The 15,845-nt window shown below is 47.5% G+C and overlaps 1 protein-coding gene across 1 annotated transcript; it reads right to left on the bottom strand.

Moving 5' to 3' along the window:
- Positions 1-8,538: 8,538 nt before the first annotated feature.
- On the bottom strand, positions 8,539-9,474 carry B3GALT5 (beta-1,3-galactosyltransferase 5; the record flags this gene model as incomplete). The annotated part of the gene is made up of 1 exon (XM_082654170.1): positions 8,539-9,474. The coding sequence occupies one exon, from the start codon at positions 9,472-9,474 to the stop codon at positions 8,539-8,541; it is 936 nt and encodes a 311-aa protein (XP_082510296.1).
- Between the last annotated feature and the right edge of the window lie 6,371 nt (positions 9,475-15,845).

Here is a 15,845-nt window from a genome sequence, read left to right as displayed (position 1 = left end):
AATCCTTGCATTCCTGGAATAAACCCCACTTGATCATGGTGTATGATCCTTTTAATGTGCTGTTGGATTCTGTTTGCTAGTATTTTGTTGAGGATTTTTGTATCTATGTTCATCAGGGATACTGGCCTGTAGTTATGCAGAAAATTATAAGACACTGATGAAAGAAATTAAAGATGATACAAATAGATGGAGAGATATACCATGTTCTTGGACTGGAAGAATCAACATTGTGAAAATGACTCTACTACCCAAAGCAATCTACAGATTCAATGCAATTCCTATCAAACTACCACTGGCATTTTTCACAGAACTAGAACAAAAAATTTCACAATGTGTATGGAAACACAAAAGACCCCGAATAGCCAAAGCAATCTTGAGAACAAAAAACTGGAGCTGGAGGAATCAGGCTCCCTGACTTCAGACTATACTACAAAGCTAGAGTAATCAAGACAGTATGGTACTGGCACAAAAACAGAAAGATCAATGGAACAGGATAGAAAGCCCAGAGAAAAACCCACACACATATGGTCACCTTATCTTTGATAAAGGAGGCAGGAATGTACAGTGGAGAAAGGACAGCCTCTTCAATAAGTGGTGCTGGGAAAACTGGACAGGTACATGTAAAAGTATGAGATTAGATCACTCCCTAACACCATACACAAAAATAAGCTCAAAATGGATTAACGACCTAAATGTAAGGCCAGAAACTATCAAACTCTTAGAGGAAAATAGAGGCAGTACACTCTATGACATAAATCACAGCAAGATCCTTTTTGACCCACCTCCTAGAGAAATGGAAATAAAATCAAAAATAAACAAATGGGACCTAATGAAACTTCAAAGCTTTTGCACAGCAAAGGAAACCATAAACAAGATGAAAAGACAACCCTCACAATGGAAGAAAATATTTGCAAATGAAGCAAAGGATTAATCTCCAAAATTTACAAGCAGCTCATGCAGCTCAATAACAAAAAACAAACAACTCAATCAAAAAATTTAGGCAGAAGACCTAAATAGACATTTCTCCAAAGAAGATATACAGACTGCCAACAAACACATGAAAGAATGCTCAACATCATTAATCATTAGAGAAATGCAAATCAAAACTGCAGTGAGATATCATCTCACACCAGTCAGAACGGCCATCATCAAAAAATCTAGAAACAATAAATGCTGGAGAGGGTGTGGAGAAAAGGGAACACTCTTGCACTGCTGGTGGGGATGTAAATTGGTACAGCCACTATGGAGAACAGTATGGAGGTTCCTTAAAAAACTACAAATAGAACTACCATATGACCCAGCAATCCCACTCCTGGGCATATACCCTGAGAAAACCATAATTCAAAAAGAGTCATGTACCACAATGTTCATTGCAGCTCTATTTACAATAGCCAGGAGATGGAAACAAGCTAAGTGTCCATCATCGGATGAATGGATAAAGAAGATGTGGCACATATATACAATGGAATATTACTCAGCCATAAAAAGAAACGAAATTGAGCTATTTGTAATGAGGTAGATGGACCTAGAGTCTGTCATACAGAGTGAAGTAAGTCAGAAAGAGAAAGACAAATACCATATGCTAACACATATATATGGAATTTAAGGGGAAAAAAATCTCATGAAGAACCTAGCGGTAAGACAGGAATAAAGACACAGACCTACTGGAGAATGGACTTGAGGATATGGGAAGGGGGAAGGGTAAGCTGTGACAAAGCGAGAGAGAGTCATGGACATATACACACTAACAAACGTAAGGTAGATAGCTAGTGGGAAGCAGCCGCATAGCACAGGGAGATCAGCTCAGTGCTTTGTGACCACCTAGAGGGGTGGGACAGGGAGGGTGGGAGGGAGGGAGAAGCAAGAGGGAAGAGATATGGGAACATATGTATATATATAACTGATTCAATTTGTTGTAAAGCAGAAACTAACACACCATTGTAAAGCAATTATACTCCAATAAAGGTGTAAAATAAATAAATAAATGAGGTAAAGATAGGTAACTTGCTTATGGAGTGAGGGAGGAAAGTAAAATTCAAACCCAGGCAGCCCAACCCCAGAGCAACCACTTTCAAGAGGATCAAAAAACTCACATGGGGCTTCCCTGGTGGCACAGTGGTTGAGAGTCCGCCTGCCGATGCAGGGGACACGGGTTCGTGCCCCGGTACGGGAAGATCCCACATGCCGCGGAGTGGCTGGGCCCGTGAGCCATGGCCGCTGAGCCTGCACGTCCGGAGCCTGTGCTCCGCAACGGGAGAGGCCACAACAGTGAGAGGCCCGCGTACCACAAAAAAAAAAAAAAAACTCATATGAAAGTTAATTCAGTTTGTCTTAAAAGTACATTTTAGCACTTCATGCCAGCATGTGGAGATCACTGAAGCAGTGCTGGGGTGCCCAGAAGTAGCTGGCATCGCCAGTCTGATTTCTGAAACAGCTCCTGGCTCATGGACAGGAGGACAGAATTCCCCCAGGGCAATCACTCAGCTTCCCTGGGTCTCTGAGCTTCCTAATCAGATCCACGTTTTTTAAAAAAATTACTCTGTTTGCAGCAATGTGGATGGACCTAGAGATTATTATACTAAGTAAGTCAGACAGAAAAAAATCAAATAGCATATGATATCGCTTATATGTGGAATCTTAAAAAATGATACAAATGAACTTATTTATAAAACAGAAATAGACTCACAGATATAGAAGATAAACTTATGGTTGCCAAAGGGGAAAAGTGGGAGAGGAGGGATAAATTAGGAGTTTGGGATTAGCAGATATACACCATTATAAATAAAACAGTTGAACAACAAGGACCTACTGTATAGCACTGGGAACTATATTCAATATCTTATAATAACCTATAATGGAAAAGAACCTGAAAAGGAATAGATTTATATACATGTACGTATAACTGAATCACTTTGCTGTACACCTGAAACTAACACAACATTGTAAATCAACTATACTTCAATAATTTTTTAAAATTATTCTGGGTGTAAAGTGGAGGAGAGGTTGGAAGGCAACATGATCAGATCTGAGACCAGTTAAAAACATGTTGCCTGAGACCAGCTGATCCAAGATGGTGCCCTGGACTGAGGCTGCAACGATGGATGTGGAGAGAAGAGGCCAAATCCATGGGAATCGGCAACCATCAGGTACGGCAGGGCCGCAGCAAGGCAGAGGAAAAGTCGAAGAACTGAATAGGCAAATGGACAGTGACAACATTTCCTGCAACCCGAAACACTGGGGGAAGACAGGGCTGGGGTCGGAAGGGTGAAGATGTGGTTTCGATGTGCCTTTTAGATGCACCTGGGAGGGGTGTCCAAGAGCAGACGCTAGTCGGGAACTCAAGGAAAGGAGGTCTAACAGGTCTTGTTTGTTTGGATTTTTCCTCCCTCCCTTTTTACACAGAGTGCGATGTGGCTACAATGGTGTGTTTTAAGACAAATAGGAATTAGGTACATGAGATAGAAAGAGGCAGTACAGCACCATGGGTGTAGCATCAGGCTGAGGGCCAGCGTCCCTCTGAGTGCTGACCTGAAGCTCAAATTCTGCAAATCTTGGTTTTCACACATAAACTAAAGGGATGGGACCAGAGCTCTAAAACCTCTTGAAGTTTGGAAGCACAGCAATTGTACCTTCACCTGAAACTATCTTTTTACCTTTTATTGCAGTTGTCATCATCTTTAGAAATGAGGTCTATTTCGTAACAATGTGGTTTATTGCTGTCCTTCTCCTGAGACTAAAAGTTGCATACGGTTGAGGAAAAGATCCAAAATTTTATAATCATGAAAACAGAAGGAGGTTGTAGATGAGATAAGATTGGCCATGGCAGGGGCCGGGGGTGGGTAGGACTGGGGGATAGGCACCCTGAGTACATTATAGGATTCTGTCTACTTCTCAATGTGGGAGGTTTTCCATTCTAGAAAAAGGGGGATGTGAGGTCAAGAAGCACTGTCATACAGCATTTCTAGGTTTTCAGGTCCCAGTTTTCAGTAAAAACAGGATTTCAGCATCCCATTTACTGATTGATACTGGAACCATACGTTGGACCCATAGTGTTGGCTACATGTCAGAAATCCTTCACATTTTAGTCGAGGTTCATCACTTCCCCTCTAAAACCACCTTCCATAAAGGTCATCTCACATCCAATCGACAAATATTTCTTAAGCATCTACTATGTACCAGGAACTGTGCTAAGAATTTGAGGTTCATCAGTGGAGAAAACAAAGACCCATTCCTGCACGAAGCTTTTGCTCAAGTGGGCTGAACTATAAACATTAACAAAATAGCCACACGATAATAAATAGATATTGTATACTCTGTTAGAAATTGATAAGTGCAATGGAAACGATATAACAAGGCAAGGGGACAGGGGGTGGGTTGAGTTGCAATTCCAAAGAAAGTAATCAGGATGAGCCTCATTAAGAAGGGGATATATGGCCAAAGACGTGAAGGAAGCAAAGGAATGGGCCATGAGACTGTCTAAGGAAAGGGCGAGCCTGGCAGAGGGATCAGCCCGTGCAAAGGCCCTGAGGAAGATGGAGGGTGCCTGGATGTTCCAGGAAGAGCAAGGAGGCTTGTGCTGCTGGAATAGTATCTCCTTTCAGGGAGGCCAGAGTGAGTGAGGGGAGGGTAGGAAGGGATGAGGTTAGAGAATAACAGAGGCAGACAATGATATTAAAGATGTGGCTTTTCTCAGAGATGGGACATCACTGGAGGGTGTGGAGCAGAGACGTAAGATGCTCTGGTCCATATTTTTAAAGGAGTAGTCTGGATGCTGCCTAGGAAACAGACCAAGGGGGTGCAGCGATGGAGGTGGAGAGACGAGGTAGAAGCTACTGCCGGAACGCAGGTGCGAGGTGACGGGGGCTTGGACAGGGTGGCAATAGCACAGTGAGGGCCAGTGATTGGCTTCTGGATATAAAATGATGGTCTTTCTCCTGACATACCGGCTGAGAGAGAGAGGAGTCACAGATGGCTCCGAAGTGTTTGACTTGAGCCACCAAAGGATGGAAGGGCCATTACCTGAGGTAGTGAAGGCTGCAGGTGGTGTGGGTTAGGAATGGAGGGAGGGGTTCATCCCGACTTCAGTCTCGGATTTGCTCACTATGGGATGTTAAGCAGACAGTGGGACATGTGAGACTGAAAAGTGAGAGAGGATTCCGGGCTGGAGATAAACGGGCGTCCTCAACACGAGAGAGGATGTTTTAAACCGTGGGGCTGGATGAGACCACCAGAGTACAACCAGGGAAGAAAGGAGGCCAAGGCAGAGCGAGGAGATGGAACAAGCAAAGAAGCGACCCGCGAGGAGGAGAACACAAAGCATCCAGCGTCCTGGAAGCGGGCAAGACCCGCAGTGCAGGCGGCACGATGAGGACAGAGACCAGACCTTGGATCCTGCATCTCGGGTCATCAATGACGTTGGAAAAAACCATCTGGTGGAGTCAGGCTCCAGAGTCTGATGGGAGGGGATTTCAGGTAGAAAAGGAGACAAATATGGAACACGCTCTTGTGGGGCTGAACAGCAAAGGGAGAGGTGGGGCAGTGAAGGGGAAGGGTTTTATGATGGTTTGGAAGATGGGAAATGACAGCACATCTGGGCACATGTGGGCTGAGCCGGCAGAGGGGAGATGGATGGTGAGAGTGAGAGTGAGGCCTAGGCAGGGGTCTTGCTCTTGCTGAGGTAAGAAGAGCTGGGAATCAAGCCCAAAAGTGGAGAGGCTGGCTCTGTGGGAGCCCAGCAGAGAGGAGGATTCGGGGTTCAGATCCTGGAGGGTGGGTGTGCGTGATGTGGAGAGACTGATGACGGGCCAGATGTGCAACCTGAGCAGCCAAGGCAGTGGGCACCTGCATCCCTCTGCACACTGACCGCATCCCTGGGGCCTGCTGACCGCCTAGGGGCCGCAGCGCTGAGTGTACCCAGCACGCATCGTGCCCCCAAGAGCTTGGGTTCACATTCTATTTTTGCTGCTTTTCAGCTATATAAGCTTGAACTAGCTGTTCATGCTCTGTCTCTGCCTCGGTTTCCTCATCTGTAAAGCAAGGAAGTGGGTAGTCACCTCCCCACTGGAGTGGTTGTGCGCATCTAAGGAATAAGCTTGAACTAGCTCTTCATGCTCTGTCTCTGCCTCCGTTTCCTCATCTGTAAAGCAAGGAAGTGGGTAGTCACCTCCCCACTGGAGTGGTTGTGCGCATCTAAGGAGGTAATACTTTTAAAGCCCTTATCTCAGTGCCTAGCAAAGAGCCTTTGCCATCAGCATCATTCGTCCCTGGGTGCCTGTGAGTGAAGCCACTGCATCGCCAGCCGGGCTCCTCTCCGATCCCATTATGAAACTCGCTTTGGGTGTTATTGGAAAAGCGTCGCTTCGCCTCCTAATTCACAGTTTCTTACTCTCACCCAGGCAAGACGGCATCATGGAATACAGCTCTGGCTGGAACCCGCATTCCACAACAAACAAGCTGTGAAGTCTCGGGCAAAGTCTTGGGCAAGCCTCTGGGTCTCTTCGAGCTTTATTTTCATCCTACGTAAAGGCAGGACCGAATGAGCTCTGTGGTCCCTTCAAGGTCTACAGTCACGAAACATTTTTTTTCCCTCGAGAAGAAAAAGTCTTGACTACATAAAGAAATAGAGTCGGCGAGGGGTGCAGGGGGCCGAATGTGTTTTGCAGAAAGTCCTTTAAGAACACAGAGCGGCTCTCGGTGGAGCTGAGCCTGTGCTCATGGACTCCTACGGCCGAGGGCTTCCGGGTGGATGCTGAGAAGACCAGATCCTGAGTCAGCCACACTCACCCACCCAGCCCGGTGGCCACCTGGACACGCGCACCAGACAAGGGCTGGTTCTGTGATTCTAAGCACAGACAAACTCCTTCACCCTCAAAGCCCACCGTTGAGAGGCAGCCCATCCTACAGGACCGAGGGACCCACCCTGGCAAAATCTGGGCTTCAGAAAAACAAGTTCAGTCCCTGATTTCCCACCTGAGGAGGTGGCTTCTCTGAACGTGACCCAGCACGTTCAGAGCAGCCAGGATAAGAAAACACATCTGCAAGAAGCAGCCCCATCCAGATACGAGAAACACTGTGCAAAATAAGATGCCAGTTTGCAATCTAACACGGCCATGACCATTTTGCAGCGAACATCTCTTTCTGAGTTCAGGTAAGAGGTTCACCCAGCTTTTGTAAGTTTCACAGCCACGTGAGGTCTCGGCTTTGCAGGCTGCTAACATCCAGTTCCGTAAAGTAGAAAGTAAGAACCGTTCATCTCGATGATCGCGAGCAAAATAGCTTTGCGTGTCATGTGACAGTGACTGAACGGGCAAAGACCCTGGCAAAAAAAAAAAAGTGCTTCATTGCCACCCAACCCTGCAGAACAGGCTCTTCCAAACCACCAGAAGAATATTGAAGGTTTAACTCCACACCACAAAACTCAGCTGTTCCTTGGCCATCTGAGAAGTTCAAAGAAGCTGAGCTAGGATCTGATTTAGGAAACGGACCCAGGAAGACGCTCCCTTGACCAGGACTCAGTTCAGTGCTCAGAGTCCCAGGGGGTTCTTAAGAGTGTCTTGAGTTAAATCCACCCAAATTCCCAGAAAAGCTCCCAGCATCCTTCACAGACGAAGCCTTGCATCCAGCTGCCTTCCGGTTTGCACTTGGAGACCTGACGTGCAGACCAAGGGCACGTGGAGCTGACAGGCGGGGTTGCCGCAGATGGCTGGGAAGAAATGCCATGCTCTCGCGGTCGCGCGCTCAGCAGAGTGGCCAGCGAGTCTCTACAGTGGGCCAAGCTTCACAGCTATTTCTGAGCCAAATCTTGAAAGGCTGATTGCTGTCTCGAGCTGGGTGTCTCTGGGGGGCTGAGCTGCAGCCACTGTGGAGGTGTCTTCTGGCACGTGCTTTGCAGTGAGTTGAGGGCCAAGCTGCTAACACGGTCTCAGGCCAGCCAGACCCACTGCAGTGAACAAAGGGAGCTGGGGGCGCATTGGTTCACCCCAGTCTCTGCACTAAAAGGCACAGGAATGGGATTTGAGGAGGAGGGGACTCGAGCAAGGGACTGACAGATGCCAGCAGCAAGGCTTCCCTCGGAGCCTCCCACACCACCGTCCTCTCCCAAGAGGCAGCACGCAGGGGTGTACTGAGAGGTGGGCTCTCATCCCTGCTCCAGTGTCTGCTGGCTGTAATCCTTGGGACAGGCCCGCATGCTTCTCTAAGCTGCTGTTTCCTTGTGTGTGAGATGGGGTGCTAACACCCACCACTCCGTATGGATGCTGACCCCTGACATGAGAAAATGCAGGCATACATCACTTAGTGCAACAGGGTAGGTACTCAAGAGAGAGTATTTGTGATGGCTTGGGGCACCAGATGGGGATTCGTCCGCGGTGGCGTTCAGGTTTAGATTGGGAAGCCTTCAGGATATCACCCTCACTCTTTGGCCTCTTCCTTCCTTACTCCCTCCCTACCCCAGGAGTCTCAGCCGTGCCATCCAAGATCTTTCAAACACCATCACCGCGGGCTGTCTGCTGTGTGTCCAGATGTGCCGCTGGGCTCCCTTCAGATATCTGGACACTCTTCCTCCAGGGAATTTTCCAGAGCCTGCCAATACAGCAGGATATTGTGAGGCTTGATGTGATGGCAGGCCACGATCTTCTTGTAACGGCATATGGTGAAGGGTAACCCATTGGGGAAGAAAGTCTGCTTGGAGTGAAGCTCCTCCAGTGTGATTTGCAGTTTTTCCAGGCAGAGCCCCACAAAGACATCTTCCAGTTTAATGAATGGGACACTTTCAGCCACGTTGTACACCTGGCCCGCCACATCGCTGGAGAAAACATAGCCAACACCGGAGCAAAAGGGCGGGTACTTGTCCCACGGATATTCGAATTTACTAACAAACCACTTATTATACCTTTTCCTGATTGGGTATTCGTTTAGTTTTAAGTAGCCGGTGAAAAACTGAGTTGTTCTGTTTTTCTTCAGGAGCAGTTCGGTCAGATAGTAGATGTTGACAAACATGTCAGAGTCTGTTTTCATCACGAAAGATGCCTGCGGACAAAAACGGTAGATCCACTCCATACCCATCATGGTCTTTAGAGTCAGATTGGAATAAACATCCACGAAGTCCTTCTGGATAATATCGTGATATTGCTGGCTCTCCTGGGACACGGCCCTCGACATGCCTTTACTGGGGGTGGTTCCCAGGAGGAAGAATGTTTTTATTCGTTTTCCCCTCACGATCTTTTCTCTCCCCCACGTGTTCCGGATGACCGAGCGGGCAAACATCTGCTCGTGGGATGAAGTAACCAGCAGGACAAGGAAGGGGGGGTCCTGCCTGCAGTTTATATCTGGGAGCTGAAGGAAGCTCCCACCTTCGTTCTTGAAAACCAATGGTTCGCCTTTAAAAGGACTCAGACCATCCAGGCTAAAATACAGACAAAGGGCTCCCAGGACCACCAGGGAAATATAAATCCATCTCATCTTCACATAAGCCATCTGAAAGGAACAAAGTCACATGGTTAGACCTCAAAAGCAGGAGTGCCTGTTTAGCTTTACCCTGGGAGGCTGAGATGGGGGACAAGACCCACGTTTCATGGTTCAGGTTTTAGAAACTCTGGAATCTTGTTGCAGACAGAAGTGGAGAACCATGGTTCCACACAGAGGCAGAGATGGCTGCCAGCATCTCTCACCCCCTAGCGGAAGATCAGGCTTAGCCAGCCCTTCACCGATGGGAGCCTCACATTCCTTACCCAGAAGGATATGGAAACACAGGGCTCACTGGGTCCGTCCTTCCGGTTCTGCCCTTCTCTGACTCCATAACGACATCTGGCTAGAGAACCTGCAAGGCTAGACCTACATGTACAGGCCACTGGCATTCTTCTCTGATTGATTTAAGTACCACTTCATCACTCCCAGAAAGAAGCAAGACCAGTCTTCAGATGTGCACAACTACCTTGGAAATCCGTCTCTGCTAGCAGTGGCCGTTTTTGGTTTTGTTTTTTCTGTTTTTAGCTTACTGTTTAAATCTCCTGGTTCTTTTATCTTTTGCTCACCTCTCTTTTATTCTCCACAAATTCAGGATTATCCATGTCAGTGTTATAACATTAAGAAAGCAAATAACTCACTCTTTTCCTGGGTAAGATGAACCTCTGGGTTGAAAGCTAAGCCAAAGGGTAGATTCCAAGAGCTGTCAGCATATGACATTCAGCACGATCAGGTTCTGGGCTTGGTTTGTTTGCCAAAAAAATGATTCTCTTCCTTGGGACGCCCTATAAGGGCAAACCAAAAAGAATAGCGTCATTAAAAGCACTCATGCCTCACCGGCAGCTCTTCACCTTTTGCTGTACTGAAGCATTTGCTGTAGTGCCGAGGCACCACCCAGCTGCAAGACATTAATCCCCAGCCTCACTTTTCTCATCTGTAAAATGGGTCCAGTCAAGACAAATCCCAACACATGGTTCCCCTGTTGACAATAATAACAGCAAGCAAATATCCAGGAATCTTTTTAGCCTAATGGGTTAGGACAGCAGCCAGAAATTTTTAAGGAGACACGACAGACATGTAAGCCAGACAGTCACGTAACAGAGTCCATGGAGGATGCTTAAAGAACCTAACACAGGGAGGAAACCAGCCCATCAATTCTCAACTCAGTGTCCACGTTTTCAGAATGTTATGCTGGATAAGAGGACATAGGGGTGGGCTTCCCTGGTGGCGCAGTGGTTAAGAGTCTGCCTGCCGATGCAGGGGACACGGGTTCGTGCCCTGGTCCGGGAAGATCCCACATGCCGCGGAGCGGCTGGGCCCGTGAGCCATGGCCGCTGAGCCTGCGCGTCCGGAGCCTGTGCTCCGCAGCGGGAGAGGCCACAACAGTGAGAGGCCCGCGTACCACAAAAAAAAAAAAAAAAAAAAAGAGGACATAGGGGTTAGCAAGAAACCCGCAAAGTGAAATGTAGAAAGGGTTGGTTGTTTTGATAGCCAAAGAGGACTTGAAATTTCATTAAGTAAAAATCTGTTGCAAGTACATTCTTCCTAAAAGAAATGGAACAATGATGGAGCTTTCCAGAACTAGCCCACTCTCTGGAGGCTAACTCGGTCCAGCTGCTGTTCTTCTGGGTCCCCCATGGAGCTCCTGACCAGCTGCAGCCCTCACTGACTTCACAGAAATCACCACAGGACACAAAAGGACTTTGAGAACGTGGCTGAGCCTGCAGGAGGCTGAGAAGTCTACAACCCTTTCTTTGTGAGGTTATTTACTTGCAGGGCTAGGATGTGTAGTCGATTTGTTGGGCGGGGGGGAGGTGTAAGGGAAACGAAATTGCATTTTCTCCCGCAGTATACTCTAGAAAGAAACATGAAAACCAATGCAGGGGAAAAGACGCTATTTCTCGATTTTGCTTCCTTTCGCAGATAAGTTTGCTCTTCCTCTGTGGTTGCCTCAGCAGCAAACCTTGGTTTTCATTCCACCTCCTGTGCCCTTTCCCGGGATCCTTCGCCTGGATCTCAGTCCCCAGGAAGGGACGCTCAGCTCACTCACAGCACTGGCGTTCAGACGGCAGAGCGAGCACCACGCTCCATGGCCCGACTGGCCAACACTCCCTGGGGTCGTTCGTTTTCACGTGCAATTGGAAGAAACTTCCTGCCTACAGTGCAGTGACCAAGAAACACACTCTGGGGACCTCCCTGGTGGCGCAGTGGTTAAGAATCCGCCTGCCAATGCAGGGCACACGGGTTCGAGCCCTGGTCTGGGAAGATCCCACGTGCCGCAGAGCAACTAAGCCGGTGCACCACAGCTACTGAGCCTGCGCTCTAGAGCCCATGCGCCACAACAAGAGAAGCCACCGCAATAAGAAGCCTGCCCACCGCAACAAAGAGTAGCCCCCACTTGCCACAACTAGAGAAAGCCCACACGCAGTAACGAGGACCTAACGCAGCCAAAAATAAATAAATAAAATAAGTAAATTTATTTTTTTAAAAAAAAAAGGAAACACACTCTCCAGAAGTTATACCTCACACTCCCATTTACATCTGCATCTCTGATCGAGCATATGGTGTGTCACCAGGACCAGGAATCCAACCTTCCATCGAAGGACCAGAGGCCACAGGGCCTGGAGACAAAGGCATTGGAAGTCCACACCCCAAGGCCTGGAAAGCCAAAGGGACAGTCTGGAAAGTTAAGTTCAAGTGGGCTGGTGGGGAAGACCTCCTGGATCTGAAGGGAAAGACCTGGAATGAACAGCAATGGTCCACTCTGAGGCCAGAGGGAGTGTCCGGGGCCAAAGCACACAGCCAAGAGGCCCATGGCCTCAAGGGAGAGAGAACTGGTGAGGTGCCCAGCCCATTGGATGGGCCAGGTGAAGGATGTGGTACTCGAGCTTGTTCTTGAAGGGCAGGTGCGATGTGACAGGTGGCAGCAGAGGTGGGAATTCCAGAGCCAGGGACTCACAGAGGGTGGTGGGCAGTTCAGAGGGCTGGGATCCACCTTCAGGACATCTGCTCCGGAGCTATCCTCACACATCTGAGAAGACTGCTGCCAACCCACGGGCCATCGGAGAGCAGAATGGCATCGCACGGAATGCACAATGAATGGATGGCATGCAGCCTGAGAAACCCAGAGGCTCTCAAACTCAGTAGGTGGAAGAATCGCCCAGGAGGCTGCTTAAAAATGCAAGTTCAAAGATTCCATCCCTTAAAAGGAATGAAATAATGCCATTTGCAGCACATGGATGGACCTAGAGATCATCATACTAAGTGAAATAAGTCAGAAAGAGAGAGGCAAATACCATATGATATCACTTATATGTGGACTGTAAAATATGACACAAATGAACTTATCTACAGAACAGAAACAGACTCACAGACGTAGAGAACAGAGTTGCGGTTGCCAAAGGGAAGGGGGTATAGAGGAAGGATGGATTGGGAGTTTGGGATTAGTAGATGCAAACTGTTATAATATAAAGACTGGAAAAAACAACAAGGTCCTACTGTAGAGCACAGGGAACTAGATTCAATATCCTGTGATAAACCATAATGGAAAAGAATACGAAAAAGAACGTATATATGTGTAAACTGCATCACTTTGCTGTACAGTAGAAATTAACACAACACTGTAAATCAACTATATTTCAGTACAATAAATTATTTTACACAAAGGTGTCATCCCACACAGACTCAGGTAAGGCAGGTCTGGAGCCCAGGAATCTGTGTTTTCATATGTCCCAGGTGATTCTACTCTAGGCTGGTTTCTTTGAAAACACCAGTGGGCAGCACTCGGGTAAAGCAGTCTGGAATAAGCTTCCCTACAACTGCCCCAGACCTACGCTGGGCCGCAGCTCTCAGCTCCCACCTGGTGCCCAGCCCCTGCCCACTGGAGGAGACCTGGGTGTCAGCCTCCAAGGCAGTGGGAACAACGCAGCTCTTGCAGTGCAATGGCCGTGCGCCAACTTGCCTAGGCCATGAGGTGCCTAGACATTTGGTCCAACACTATGCTGGGTGTGTCTGTGAGGGTGTTTTTTGGATGAGATGAAAATTTGAATAAGGAGGCTGAATAAAGCAGATTGCCCTCCCTAGTGCGGGTGGGCTGCACCCAATCAGTTGAAGGCCTGAAGAGAAGAAAAAGGCTGACCTTCCCCCAAGTGACGGGAACTCCTCCTGCCTGACTGCTTGGACTGGTACTTCACGGCTTTCCCTGCTTTCAGACTCCAGCTAAACATCAGTTCTTCCTGAGGCTCGAGCTGTTAGACTAGAACCACACTCTTGGCCCTCCTGGGTGTCCAGCAGGCTGACTGCAGATCTTGGAGCTTCTCATCCTCCATAACCATGTGACCCAGCTCCTTAAAATAAACCTCAACTTATCAAGCATCTCCTGTTGGTTCTGTTATGTGGTGAGTGCACCCCACCCCACCCCTGCGTCTTGGGAACAGCCTGTCAGTGATGCTTCCAGGGCAGCGTTTACGGGGGAGGGGGCAAAGAGATTTTTCTGGAAGCATAAGAGAGAGGAGTAAAATATGAGGAAGACATCAGGAGTACACACCCCATCACAGGTTTCTCACAGGACAATGAGTAAATGGAGGGGAGTGAGGCACAGAACAATCATGTCCTGCAATTCTGTTTGCACCCAGATGACTCCCCCAGGCTGTCTGGTAGCCTGGGCAACTAGATATCTTATACAAAAGCTGAGGGTGTCTATCTAATCTTTTGACAAAGTTCAGCAGTTTCCTTTACTATACACATAAGCTGATGTGCAGTTAACTATGTAAGAAAACTGGCATTACAATAGAAAAATAGGTTAATGGAGCAGAAGAGAGAGCCCAGAAAGAAACCCACACATATGATAAATGCAACACAGTTTAGTGGGGATAGAGTGATCTTTCAATCAAGAGTCCTGGGTCCAGGCTTCCCTGGTGGCGCAGTGGTTGAGAGTCCGCCTGCCAATGCGGGGGATATGGGTTTGTGCCCCGGTCCAAGAAGATCCCACATGCCATGCAGTGGCTGGGCCCATGAGCCATGGCCGCTGAGCCTGCGCGTCCAGAGCCTGTGCTTCACAATGGGAGAGAAAAAGAGTCCTGGGTCTAAATGCTGGAGAGGGTGAGGAGAAAAGGGAATCTTCATGCCCTGTTGGCAGGAATGTAAATGGATACAGCCACTATGGAGAACAGTATGGAGGTTCCTTAAAAAACTAAAAATAGAACTACCATACGACCCAGCAATCCCACTACTGGGCATACACCATGAGAAAACCATCAAAAAGAGTCATGTACCACAATGTTCATTGCATCACTATTTACAATATCCGGGACATGGAAGCAACCTGAGTGTCCATGGACAGATGAATGGATAAAGAAGATGTGGCACATGAATACAATGGAATATTACTCAGCCATAAAAAGAAATGAAATTGAGTTATTTGTAGTGAGGTGGATGGACCTAGAGTCTGTCATACAGAGAGAAGTAAGTCAGAAAAACAAATACCGTATGCTAACATGTATACATGGAATCCAAAAAAAGAAAAAGAAAAAATGGTTCTCATGAACCTAGGGGCAGGACAGGAATAAAGAGGCAGACGTAGAGGACGGACTTGAGGACATGGGGAGGGGGAAGGGTAAGCTGGAACGATGTGAGAGAGTGGCATGGACATATATACACTACCAAACGTAAAACAGATAGCTAGTGGGAAGCAGCTGCATTGCACGGGAAGATCAGCTCGGTGTTTTGTGACCACCTAGATGGGTGGGATAGGGAGGGTGGGAGGGAGACGCAAGAGGGAGGGGATATGGGGACATATGTATACATATAGCTGATTCACTTTGTTATACAGCAGAAACTAACACAACACTGTAAAGCAATTACACTCCAATAAAGATGTTTAAAAAAAGAGTCCTGGGTCTATCTGATATCCACATGGGTAAGAAGTACCTGACCCCTACCTTACACTATACACAAGTCAAATCCAGGTGGATTGCAATATCTAAAGGTGAAAGGTATAACAATAAAGCTTCTGGAAGAAAAGTTTTCTGATCTTGGACTGGGTGATTTTTTTTTAAAACAGGATACAAAACACACCATAAAAGAAAAGGATGATAAATGGAACTTCAAAGCTTCTATAGTGAAGGAGTTTTTGAGGGTACAAATGGAAGTGTCTGTTGATTTTAATTGGGAAGTAAAATTTGTAAATGAGAAATATGTGATGCCACCAGAACCCGATAATGACTAAAAGATGTTAGACTTGTGTGTCCTTAATGAGGGTGTCAAATGAGTGTCCTTGGAGGAGGATATCATTAATGTAATGTCATACTGTGTCCTAGAGAAAGGTGGATGCAGTGAAGGTCTTGTCTGAAAAGATCAGGATGGCAAAGCTGCTGGGGTGCCCC

This window comes from Grampus griseus (assembly GCF_964374135.1).
Source record: "Grampus griseus genome assembly, chromosome: 5".
In the NCBI taxonomy this organism is placed as follows: domain Eukaryota; kingdom Metazoa; phylum Chordata; class Mammalia; order Artiodactyla; family Delphinidae; genus Grampus; species Grampus griseus.
This window is presented reverse-complemented; position numbering and strand designations above follow the sequence as displayed.